This window comes from Crocuta crocuta, unplaced genomic scaffold (assembly GCF_008692635.1).
Source record: "Crocuta crocuta isolate KB4526 unplaced genomic scaffold, BGI_CrCroc_1.0 scaffold561, whole genome shotgun sequence".
NCBI lineage: Eukaryota > Metazoa > Chordata > Mammalia > Carnivora > Hyaenidae > Crocuta > Crocuta crocuta.
In genome coordinates this window covers 458,448-471,606 of record NW_027530529.1, presented here as the reverse complement: position 1 = coordinate 471,606, position 13,159 = coordinate 458,448, and the positions used below count along the sequence as shown (strand labels likewise).

The 13,159-nt window shown below is 39.9% G+C and overlaps 1 protein-coding gene across 2 annotated transcripts in view; it reads left to right on the top strand.

Annotated features, from left to right (window-relative positions):
* The window catches only part of PAK1 (p21 (RAC1) activated kinase 1), an 87,455-nt gene extending 75,981 nt beyond the window's left edge, over positions 1-11,474 (top strand). For both annotated transcript variants that reach the window (XM_077767531.1, XM_077767530.1), the window contains exons 12-15: positions 1,153-1,252; positions 3,336-3,532; positions 6,339-6,476; positions 10,135-11,474. In XM_077767531.1, coding sequence (XP_077623657.1) covers positions 1,153-1,252; positions 3,336-3,532; positions 6,339-6,476; positions 10,135-10,221 — 522 coding nt within the window. In that variant the 3' untranslated portion in view covers positions 10,222-11,474. The remainder of the gene's footprint in view (positions 1-1,152; positions 1,253-3,335; positions 3,533-6,338; positions 6,477-10,134) is intronic.
* Positions 11,475-13,159: the final 1,685 nt, after the last annotated feature.

Genomic DNA, 13,159 nt, shown 5'->3' with positions numbered 1-13,159 from the left:
AACATTGAAGTAGTATCTTCCAATTGGTTTGCATCTTTAGTGTTTTTAAGTTGGTAGAAGCTTCTAAAATTTTAGCTTTGGGTTATGGACTTAAACTAGTAGATTTAGTAGAAACCTGAGATTATCTTTTCTAATCCCCACATTTTACAGAGGGGAAAACAGTAGCCCAGAGAGAGTAAGTGGTTTGTGTAGAATGTTAGTATTATTAGTCAAAAAGTGGCAGAACTGGGCATTTTCAATGTTCCATTAACCTCTGTGTTATTCACTCTGCCTGCTAATTATAGATGTTTTCCAAGTTTCTTTTCTTTCTTTTGTATGACATTTGCCAGTTTCAATAATTACCATAACTTAAAAAAAAAAAAATCACCTGGTCACAAATGACTCAAATATTTGTCTCAAGTCCATATCTCTGTATAGAACTTAAGATTCATATGTTCAGTTGTCTATCGAACATATGTCTACAAATGTTTGTACATATATAAAATTTAACACACCCAAAACAGTACAAATTATCTCTTCACCAATAATAAGATTTTTCTAACTTCACTGTTGCTTTTTTTAAAAATAAGTTTCTTTTTTTTAATGTTTATTTATTTTGAGACAGAGAGAGAGAGAGACAGAGAGAGCGCGCATGCACGTGAGTGAGGGAGGGGAAGAGAGAGAGCGGGAGAGAGAATCCCAAGCAGACTCCGTGCTGTGAGCACAAAGTCTGGCATGGGGCTGGATCCCATGAACCATGAGATCATGACCTGAGCTGAAATCAAGAGTTGGATATTTAACCAACTGAGCCACTCAGGTGCCCCCTAACTTCACAGTTTCTAATACCACTTTCATATGTCTCAGATAAGACTCTGTCACTTGCCTCCAGTTTTATCTTTATAAAATCATTTCCATTCTTCCTCAGTAGTTTTTCTTGGGCCCCAGGCTCTTTCTTGAGGATCTAATGTTTGATTAAAAAAAAAAAAAAAAACCTCTAAAATAAATTGGAGGAACTTTTGTACCTAAAAACTATTGAAGGCACCACAGACTGGGAGCAAGTTCTTTTACTCACTGGGGCCTCACTTTCTTTGTCATAAAACAGGGAGGTTGGATTAGTTGGTTTTCATTAAGTTTTCATATTCTAAGTCCTTTTTTCTCCCTCTGCTTCGATAGTGCTTGCAGGCATTGGAGTTCCTGCATTCGAACCAGGTCATTCACCGAGACATCAAGAGTGACAATATCCTGTTGGGAATGGATGGTTCTGTCAAGCTAAGTGAGTAAGAAGGATGATACTTCTCTTCCTGATGGGACCCTGCCTCCTTGGGGAAGGGTAATCACATACAATAGTGGCTACAAGACTCAGCGAGAGGTCTTCAGTTCGAGGCACACATTGGAGATTTTGCGGGTTCAGTTCCAGACTGCTGCGGTAAAACAGACATTGCAGTAAAGCAAGTCAAATGAATTTTTTGGTTTCCCAGTGCATATAAAAGTTATGTTTACACTATACTGAAGTCGAGTAAGTGTGTTATAGCGTTATGTCTAAAACACTATGTACATACCTTAATTAAAAATACTTCATTTCTTAAAAACTGCTAACCATTATCAGAGCTTGCAGCCAGTCATAATCTTTGCGCTGGTGAAGGGTCTTGCTTCGGTGTTGATGGCTGCAGACTGCTCAGGATGGTGGCTGCTAAAGGCTGGGGTGGCTGTGGCTATTTCTTAAAATAAGACAATAATGAAGTTTGCTGCGTTGACTGATTCTCTGCCACTTCATGGACAATTTCTCTGTAGCTTGCAGTGCTGTTTGATAGTGTTTTACCCATGGTAGATCCGCTTTCAAAAATGGAGTCAGTCCTCTCAAGCCCTGCTACTGCTTTATCAACTACATTTATATAATATCTTAGATCCTTTGTGTCATTTCAACAATCTTCACAGCATCTTCACCAAGAGTAGATTCCATCTCAAGAAATACTTTCTTAGCTCATCCATGAGAAACCACTCCTCATCTGTTCAAGCTTTATCATGAGATTGCACTAATTCAGTCACATCTTCAGGCTGCGCTTGTAACTTTAGTTCTCTTGCTCTATCACATCTGCAGTCCGAACATAGACATTTATCGATTTAAATAAGTTTACTGTCTTATATGGGTGCAGTTTGTGATGCCCCAACACAATTACAGTAGTAACATCAAAGATCACTGGTCACAGACCACCATAACAAATGTAATAATAATGAAAATGTTAGAAATATTATGAGAATTATTAAAACGTAACACAGAGACATGAAGTGAGTAAATGCTGTTAGAGAAATGGCACCAATAGACTTGCTCATCACAGAATTGCTACAAACCTTCAATTTGTAAAAATTTGTGATGTGCATTAAAGTGAAATGCAGTAAAATGAGATATGTCTGTATTTCCTGGGATTTGCAAGCTCTTTATGTTACTCAGCACTATACAGGGTGTCATTTCTGTTTTTTTCCCATCCATTTATATGTTTAGCCAGAAGAAATTTGCTGAACGCCCACTGTGTGCTAAATCCAGTGATGGGCACCACAGATACTTTTGCTTGTCTTCAAATAGTTCTCAGTCTAGCACTGGAGACATAATAATTAGAAAATAGAAATTTTACATTTACAAAGAAGTTAGTGTAATTTCTTTGATTCATTCATTCAGCAAATTTTTATAAAATTATCTATTATACCTGGACTCTCTGGGAATAAAAAAAAATGAGGAAGACATAGCCTTTTCTACCAAAGACCTCATAATTTAAATAAACATATAATTGCAATATAATGTGAATGAACTGTAAGCAGAACATTTGTTCAAAAGGGTAAGGACCAGTAGCCTAGACAAATAGCAGCTCATGGGAAGATTGTTAGCAGTCTTTGTCCAGGAGCACAGGGTGAGAAACTAATAAAAGCAGGGCCATTCCTGCTTGTAGGTGATTAGGGCTTAAGTCTGGGATTCATTCCCAGAAAATAAAGCAAGAACCTGGACTGCCAAATTCTGAGGCATGGGAGTGGTTTTCAAGAATAAAGCAGAATTGGAGCAAGTAATCAAGGCCAGAATGGGTACCTTTGACTTTAATGCCTAGTTCTTCTAGTTTGAGGTGGGGTAGGAGGCCAGAGATGATGTTTCTTTTGTTCCTCCTGTTTCTTTTCAATGTTGGACAGAGGCCAGGCTAAGAGCTGGACGTGAAGGTTGCAGTCATGTGATTCAAGCTCTGGAGAGACCAGGGATTGCCGTGGCTGGGCGCTAGGCAGAGCTTGACGGCTAGGGAGAGGCACATAGTCAGTACTCCTGGAAGATGTACCCTAAATACAAGTCCATTCCTTCTTTTCTTTTCTTTTTCTAGCTGATTTTGGATTCTGTGCCCAGATCACCCCAGAGCAGAGCAAACGGAGCACCATGGTGGGAACTCCATACTGGATGGCACCAGAGGTTGTCACACGGAAAGCCTATGGGCCCAAGGTTGACATCTGGTCCCTGGGCATCATGGCCATTGAAATGATTGAAGGGGAGCCCCCATACCTCAATGAAAATCCTCTCAGAGTGAGTGTTACTAGTCCCATTTCAAGATGTTTGGGTTATTGTCTTTAGTCCCAAGAAATGAGACTCAGGCTTTTCCCTACAGATCCTAACCTGGATCTATCTTTTCTAGATAAAACTAGGCACTATTGGATTTAAAGTATAAATGCTCAAAGGAAAGAGATATTCACAGTCACTCAATCATTTATCCCACAATTATTTGAGTTCTGCCATGTAACCATGTAACAGTAACTGTTCTAATGGCAATGAGGAAATTAATAAATAGTAACAGAAGGTAAGTGCTGTGGAAAAAAGCTGAGTAAAGGGCTTATGAGAGCAATGGGGAAAGGGGGAGAAGGGTGCTATTTTATTGAGTAGAGAAGGAAGTCCTCTCTTTTAAGTTATTTGAGCAGACTCCTGAAGAAAGGAGCAAGCCATGAGATTAATCTGATGCAAGAGTTTCCCAGGTATCAAGTATATAAAGGACTTGATATGAGAACACACTTGTATCCTCGTAAAAACCAAAGAGGCCAGTGTCCCTAAGTGAGTGGGGAGGAGAATAGTACACAAGGTCAGAGAACTAGCAGGGAACCAAATCAGGTAAGACCTTATGACTATTTTGAGAACTTGGCTTTTATTCTGTAAGAGATCGGAAGCCATTGAAGGATTTTGAGCTGAAGAATAGTATGACCTAATTTATGTTATAAATTAACCATTTTGGCTGCTTTTAATGGAACACAGACTCTGAAACACTGTTATAATTGTTCAGGTAAGAGTGGTGGACTTTATTAGTGGCATGAAGAGTGATTAGACTCATGAAATATCTTGAACATACAGCTGACAAGATGAATTAGGTATCAGAGAAAGAGGAATTAACAATGCCTGTAAGATTTTGCACCTTAATTGCTGAAAAAATTCAGTTGCCATTTACTGAGAAGATTGAAGAGCAAATAAAATGGGATAATAGAGTTAGTTTTTAATGTGTTAATTTGAAATGTTTATTAGACCTCCAAGTGGAGATGTTGAATAGAGTTGAGCATATGAGTCTGGAGTTCAAGGGTGAGAGGTCAAGGCTATAAATATAAATTTATCAGAGGTAGTATATAGTTGGTTTACTTAAAGCATTGGAACTGGACGATTGATGTGATCACTCTCACCTAGGGAGTACGGTTTGAGTACTGAGCCCTGGGGTACTCTCGGTGTTTACAGTTTGGAGGAACTAGCAAAGTAGACCAAGAAATGGCCTTTCTAGAACTGAGAGAAGTGTGTTCCAGAGGCCAAGAGAACAAAGTGTTGGGAGAAGGAGGGTGGACCACTGTGTCAAATGTCACTGATTGTATGAGATAAAGTTAAGAAATAAACATTAGATTTGCCAATGTGGAGGTACGTGATGAGCTTGACAGTATCAGTGGAGTGATGGTGATGAAATGAAAGCCTAATTAGAATGAATCCACCAAATGGGAGAAGTTGAGATGGCATGTGAAAGCAGTTGTTGTTAAAGGAGTTTTGCTTTTAAGAGAAAAGGGAAATGGAGCAGGAACTAGAAGTAGAGTTGAGGAAGGGTTTTGGATTTTTTTTTTTAAGATATTATTACATCATGTTTATGTGAGGATAGGAATGATCTAGAGCAAGAGAGGAGAGTGGTCATGTCAAAGAGAGAAGTGACATCTGTAGGAGTGATGTCCTTTAATAGGTGAGAGGGGATGGATCAAGTATTGAAGTAGAGTATTAGATTAGAGTATGGACAATTTATCCATTGTAGTAAGAGAGGGAAGGCAGAGTATATGAATACAAATGCAAGTATGTTGGTAATTTTGGTCATGGGCAAATATGAGAGTTACCCTGATTGCTTTTATTTTCTCATTTCTCCCACCCTCCCCCCCAGTGCAGGAATTATCTGTGAGTTGTTGGTAGGGGGTCATTCGATCTTAACTGGACACGTCTTGGATAGCTTGGATTATTGGAAAGTGCTTCAGTGTACCAAACTGAAACTGCCCGCAGGTCCCAGCTTTGGCCTCTGAATCCACATCTTCCCCCATCTTCTAGTAGCCTTGAAAATGATGACCAGCAGGGTGTGATGGAAATAAGACTGGGATTAAAATCCGCGAACAGGAGCTCCTATGAATAACTTGATATCAGGCACATCCCTTTATGTTTCTGGATTTTATTTGTGAAACGGGGATGATTCTTGCCTATTATCCAGATTTATTGTGGTCATTAAATGAGGTAGGGTTTGTGTAAACATTTTGTGAATTAAAGTGCTGAGTTCTTGAAAAGGACTGTTTATTTGTTTTGTTTTATCTTGTTGTTGTTTTTTAACTTGTTCTATAAGATGTTTCATGTTAGGGGAACCAGGGAAGCAACAGGGAAACAGATTGTTGCTTTACAGACATGTCCTTTTTATATTCCTTTCTGCTAGAAGAAATCAGTTCTTAGGTGACTGAGGTGAAGGCATCAAGAATAATTTCCTCCAGCAAATGGGCAGATGTTTAACTCATAGGCTAAATCAAGAATAATAATAAAGCCATGGGTCTGGAACACACTTCATAAGTTTGTAAAGCGCTTTCCAATATACTATTTTGTTTTATTTTTATAGACATGTGAGATGGGCACTATTATCATCCCTATTTTACAGATGAGGAATTTGGAAACTCACATGGCCTTTAAATGTTAAATCTGATCCTTAGGTCATATTCTTTCTAGTATACCAAAGCTGTCTCTTTGTGTCCTAAAGGCATAAAGCAGCTGACCATATTTCTAGAGGGCAAGTGTGGGGACTAAGAGAGAGCCCCAGCTGGAGCCCAAGGTGACTCTCCATTTGTATTGCCAGGCCTTGTACCTCATTGCCACCAATGGGACCCCGGAGCTTCAGAACCCAGAGAAGCTGTCAGCTTTCTTCCGGGACTTTCTGAACCGCTGTCTGGAGATGGACGTGGAGAAGAGAGGTTCAGCTAAAGAGCTACTGCAGGTAACTGTCCCTGTGCGGAGAAGCTCCAAATTCAAGGGATCACTACACCAAACCTTTTTTGCTTCATTTTTGTCTGTGAGGCACTACTAGGCCTCTCTCTTACAACTTACCTATACTCAACTTCTGTTCCTGGTTCCTAACCTCCTTCATCCCTGGGCCTTTGCTCACGCTATTCCCTGAGACTCTTCCTCAGTCTATTAAAACTACACATAGGCTTAGTTTAAAAATCTGCTTACTGAGCTCCTGTTGAATTTTGCCTATATCTTTCATCAGCACATCTTTTGTTCTGACTGAATTAGAGTGAGATTCCACCAGGTTGTGGGGAAGCACGGATTTGGGGGTTTACCAAACTTTTTATACTCCTATCTGCGTCATCCTGAAATTACATAATTATTTCATAGGGTTGCAAAAAACTGCCTTTAACAGGCCACCATGTAAGTATCACATTCAACTTTATGATGGCGATGAATCTGTAGGCATGCACAGTTAGTTACTTTTGTATTATGAGGACTATGAGCAGCTGAGCAAGGCTGGGCAGACCTACTGCATTGAAGTTAGTTATGAACAACTCTGTCTCTCCCATTTGATTATAACTTCTGTCTTATTATCTGATCTCCTCTAATACCTAGGACCTGACTTAGAAAAGGTATTCAGAAAATATTTATTGAATTGAATGAAATTGCTTAAATTACTTACCTTCATTGAAATGCTACCCTCCAGAACAGATTTGGCAGTTCTTCGGAGTTATGGATCTACAGAGCACTGGTCTGTTGGATGAGAGCTTTGGGCTCTGCCAAGTGTAACCTATTGGTCTCTAGGATCCTTTGGGATTGAAAACCCCTTCTAACAGGCATTATAATATAGGATCCCTTTGCCTTTCATATGAGGTTTATTCTGGAAACCCTAAGCATGGAAAAATGTTCAAACACTACTCCAAGCCTCTGATTGGTGAAGATATTGTCAATTAGGTACCAGATTATAGTTATTGAAAGATTAGTGCCCTCTAGAGTTTCTGATTCTGATACAATATTGTAACTAATTATAACTGCATTATATTGAATCTTTACCACATTTCAGGCACTAATTTAAATATTTCTCTCTATTCTTTGTAACATCCCTGTGATTTATAGGTTCTATTATTCCCATTTATATAGGAAAGCAAGTGAGGTTTCAGTAACTTCACATGATTACATAGCTATTATGTGGCGGACCTGGGGTTTTAACCTTTGTCTGGCTCTCAAGTGTGTATTCTCTTGGCCACTGCTCTTTTGCCTCAAAGAATGCTAAAACTGGAAGGGCTTTAGCGCTAATGTACTATACTTTCTTCATTATACAGAGAAGGAAACTGAGGCTTCCCAGTTGAGTTTTGGATCATGCGTAATTGGATCCATGTTGTGACATTGATCATTGGGTTATCATACTTTCACAATTCAGAGAGGAGTTATAGAAACATGTGATTTGATTAAGTGGTTCTTTAACTTGTTACTGTGCATTGTAAATATTCAAAACCATGACTTTCGGAATCTTAAATCATAAAAGCTTCACGTCTTTCTCCTGTGAGAACACATATACGGACAGAAATACAGAGGGTGTTATGTTGGAATTTGTATCTTCATGATTTAGCCAAGATTTTTTATTTCTTTCATAGTAATAGTAACTTCTTGTCCTCAGTGCCTTTTTATATCCTATCTGTATCCAAAAAGAAGTTGAAGCATCTTCCAGTAATGAATATGTGCATATATGCCTATATGTGTATGTGCCTAGACGGTATAATAAAAGGGACTTATAAGGATAGCAGAAGGATCAAATATGCTAATTATCTAAGTTTAATTTAAGCATCAAATTTGATTCTCCGTTTCCTGGTGTCCAGGACAGAAAAGGAAATGTGATAGTTCCTATATTTCCTACCAAATGGAAAAACCTCACATCCTCAAGACAAGACACAAAGCCCTTTCACTACTAAATGTTAGAAAAATCATTTTTAGTTAAGAGGCTCTGAGTTACATAAAGGATTGTTTTCCATGACAGTTTTGCTGAAAATGCAGATATACTTTTCATATGATGTTTTCTCCAAAATGGTCGTCTTTTTTTTTTTTTTTTTTTTAATATGTATTTATTTTTAGAGACAGAGGCAGAGCATGAGCTGGAGAGGGCCAGAAAGAGAGGAAGACACAGAATCACAAACAGTGAGAACATGACCTGAGCCGAAGTCAGTCACTTAACCGACTGAGCTACCCAGGCGCTCCCCCCCCACCTTTTTTTTTAATGTTTATTTATTCTGAAGAGAATGGGGGGGGGGGCAGGAGAATGAGAATGAGCAGGAGAGGGGCAGAGTAAGAGAGGGACACAGAATCCAAAGCAGGCTCCAGGCTCTGAGCTGTCAGCACAGAGCCTGATGCAGGCTTGAACTCAACGAACCATGGGATCATGACCTGAGCCGAAGTCGGACACTTAACCAGCTGAGTCACCCACGTGCCCCCAAAATGGTCTTCTTTAATAGTTGTGGGTGTGGCCCAAAGTACAGTCCAATGAAAGTGATTTGGAAAAGGACCATGCTATTGAAGGCCTTTTTGGACTCAAAGATAGAACAATAAATTCTTAGATCAGTGCTCCTGAAATGCAGTATCGAAATATACCATTAGGTCATGGTCAGTCAGTAATTTCCCCTGGAGATAATTATTATTCTGATATTCACCATAGTTTAGTTTCACCTAAGATATAAAATGGAATCATACAATATGATTCTTGTGCCTGGCTTCTTTCACTCATCATAGTGTCTATGGGATTCATCCTGTTGTCAGTGTGTCAATTTTTCATTCTTTGAAATTGCTGTGTAATTTTCTGTATAGTATTATATAAATATTACATTATTCGTTCTTTCATTCTCTTGGACATTTGGGTTCTTTTTAATTATGACTATTTTTTAAACATTTATTTAAAATGTTTATTCTTTTTAAAATATATATTTTTTAACTTAAATCCAGGTTAGTTAACATATAGTGTAATGATGATTTTCTGAATAGAATTTAGTGATTCATCACTTATTACATAACATCCAGTGCTCCTCCCAACAAGTGCTCTCCTTAATGCCCATCACCCATTTAGCCCATTCCCCACCCAACACTCCCCCGGCAATCCTCAGTTTGTTCTCTGTATTTGAGAGTTTCTTATGGTTTGCGCCCTCTCTTATCTTATTTTTACATCCCTTCCTCTATGTTCATCTGTTTTGTTTATTAAATTCCACATAAGGGTGAAATCATATGATATTTGTCTTTCACTGATTTATTTCGCTATAATACACTCTAGTTCCATCCATGTTGTTGCAAATGGCTAGTTATGACTATTTTAAGTAAAGCTTCTATGAACATTCTTGTGTGTGTCTTTTGGTGGATACACAAACTCATTTCTCTTGGAAATATACCTGTGAGTAGAAAGGCCGGGATGTAGCAAAGATGTGTGTTTAAGTGGTAGGTAGATCCTGTCAAACAGTTTTCCAAAATGGTTTGTTATCTCTTAACAATGTTCTTCAACTTGGGGATGATCTGAAGCTCTCCAGACAGAGCCTTGTGCAAACATGGATGCCCTTAACATCCTATAATGGCTACTGAGGAAGAATGGTAAATAGTCATGTGTCTTTTTCTCTTTTTCTCCTTTCTAGCATCAGTTCCTGAAGATTGCCAAGCCCCTGTCCAGCCTCACTCCACTGATTGCTGCAGCAAAGGAGGCAACCAAGAACAATCACTAAAACCACGCTTGCCCCAGCCTCATTGTGCCAAGACTTCTGTGAAATAAATGCTCATTTTAGAAAGTCCAACCCCTGATGCCCTCTCTTCCTTGCCTTGCTCCTCCCATTTCCTGGTCTAGTGCTCTCATGACCTTGATCCTTGAAATCTATGTGTTCAGCATTGAAGAGAACTACAACTGACTAATGGGATGATGGCCATTTCTAAAAAAGGAATTTCCTCCCAATTCACAGGTGTGAGGGTGGTTTACGATCAAGGGCTTCTGTGAATAACCCCTTGGGCTCCTTTTCTCATCCCCCCCACCGCGATCTCATACCTGCCAGTCAGTTCTTGACTCTATAATTTTTTGGCTTTATAACATTATCAATTTGCAATCAGTTGAGACTACTTTAATGCTTGCCTTTCTTTGACTGAACTGCCCAAACACCTATTGTACTTGAAAATTGGAACAGCTGGAGGAATGCCGTGACGGTTGATAATCTGCCAGGGATGTGAAATGGCTCATCTTCCTGGACTGTGGCTTTGGCGCAGCTGATCCAGATATGGGAGGGAGAGCCACCATGTTTTCTCTTTGTGTATGCTTCTCGCAGCTATTTGGGAGGATCTTCGCCCAGTAGTGTCCCCCGTGCTATTTCTTGTGAAATGGTCTTGGCTATGTAGCAGCTTTTGATTCCCTACATCCCCTAGGCTGCTGCCCCAATTCTGTCCTTGTTTAGAACATTGAGAGGTTGCCCAAGGCACATGCTGGGTGAGAACAGTGTGAGAAGTCAGGGGGAAAAAATGTAGCTGCTTTTAGAACAAAGCTGGGTGTCAGCACCTGTCCCGCTGTACCTATGTGTTGTTTTGAGAACTCAGCTTCTTTCTCCATCTGGCATAAGGAGCTGAAAGATTAACTTAGATCTTCTGATGGCCTGAGTCTTTGGGTCAGAGGGAAGGATCTCCAAATGTGAAACTACATGTTAGTTTTGGATGGATTTGGCAACCTGATAAGATACTCTGCCGGCCGTGAGGGGACCCTGTTTTTACAATGCATGGCCAAGCTCTCTGCAAATGGAATTGCTTGCACTGGGTGTTGGGGATGTTTGCTACCTCCTGCTATCTTTGTGGTTTTGGTCCTCCCACTATGATAGGACCCCTGGCCAGCATTGTGGCTTGTCATGTCCGTCCCATTGGCTACCGTGTTATGCTCTGAGGTACCACTGCCTCTGTAGCACAAGTTTTATTTCCTTCAATAAAAGGAGATGAAAATATTCTACTTGGAGTATGCCTTTCTTCTTTTCCCTTTTTCCTTTTCTAATTTTTTTATTTTGAAATAATTTGAAACTTTTAAGAAAACTTAAAAATCTATATTATGAAATATATATATTTTTTTCTCCCTGAAATCTGAGATTAAGTTACAGATCGATAGATGCCCCTTTACCGCTGTGTACTTCAATGTGTAGTCATTCCTCTTAACACTTTTATTTTAAATACAAATTAAGAGAAATGTGTATATATTATAAGGTATTTGCTCAGGCAGTTGTGGAAACAGAAGTCCCAAGATCCACATCTGCAAGTTGGAGGCCCATGAAGGCCGGGGGTGTAGTTCAAAGGCCTGAGAGCCAGAGAGCCAGTGGTGTAGATTCCAGTCAGTCTGATACGCAAGAACCAGGAGCACCCAGGGCAGGAGATTGATGTCCCACCTCAACAGTCAGGCAGAGAGCAACCCGTTCCACCTTTGTGTTCCATTCAGACCTTCAGCTAATTCAATGATGCCCAGCCAAGCAGGCTCATCAACTTTACTCTGTCCACCAATTCATATGCTAATCCCTTCTGGAAATTCTCTTACAGACACACCCAGAAGGAATGTTTAACCAGATACTGGGCATCCCATGGCCCATTGAAATTGACACAGAAAGTTAACCATCACACGCCCCATCCCCACCTCCAGGTGAAGAGAACTCCAGCGGGGACTCAGTGAGCTGACAGCTTTCACTTTTAGATCAAGGGGTCAACAGTGAAGAGTGAAGTAAGTCAGTCAGAGAAAGTTATCCAATGTTTTCATCATATGTGGAATGAAGACCATGGGGGAAGGAAAGGGGGAAAAATAGTTTCAAACTGAGAGGGAGGGACGCAAACCATGAGAGACTTAAATACAGAGAACAAACTGAGGGCTGGCCAGGGGGGAGGGGAAAATGGGTGATGGACATTGAGGAAGGCACTTGTTGGGATGAACACTGGGTGTTAACATGTAAGCAATGAATCATGCGAATCTACTCCCCAAACCAAGAGCACACTGTATACACTGTATGTTAGCTAACTTGACAATAAATTATATTTAGAAGGAAAAAAAAAAGTGAAAAGGTTGGTGACCCCCAATGTTGGAAAAAACTACAAAGGTACTAGGGGTCCTGCATGCAGTTACTGAGAGGACAAGTACAACAGCATTGCTGACGTGTAACACAAGAGGAATGTTAGGTGACGGTACAGCCCATCACCTGGAGTGTTAGACAGGAGTGTTATGCCTTCTACTTTGAGCTTGCAGTGGTAAACTGGTAGTCTGACGAGGCCTGAGGAATTGTTACCTGATTGCCCTACTGGAATCTCAGAATCTTGGAGTTGTCTGATAGTTAGGTGTTAAAACAGAAGTATTGCCTCTCCTGTGAACTTTCCAACACTCTGTTTAAGGTGTATAGGCATGATGGTTTATTACTGGGATATCTAGACATCCACTCAGATTATGGAACATTCTTCAGACCCATACAGTTTAACAGCATATGTCCATGCTTTTTATTGCCTGCAGAGTGTGGAGGCAAGAGAACTCTGAAACTCGCTACTCACAGACAATTGCTGCTTATTTAATTCACCATGGGTACTGTAAGCATCTGTCCCGTGCATTAGTTTTCTATTGCTACATAACAAATTACCATACACGTGGCTCAAGACAATACAGATTATCTC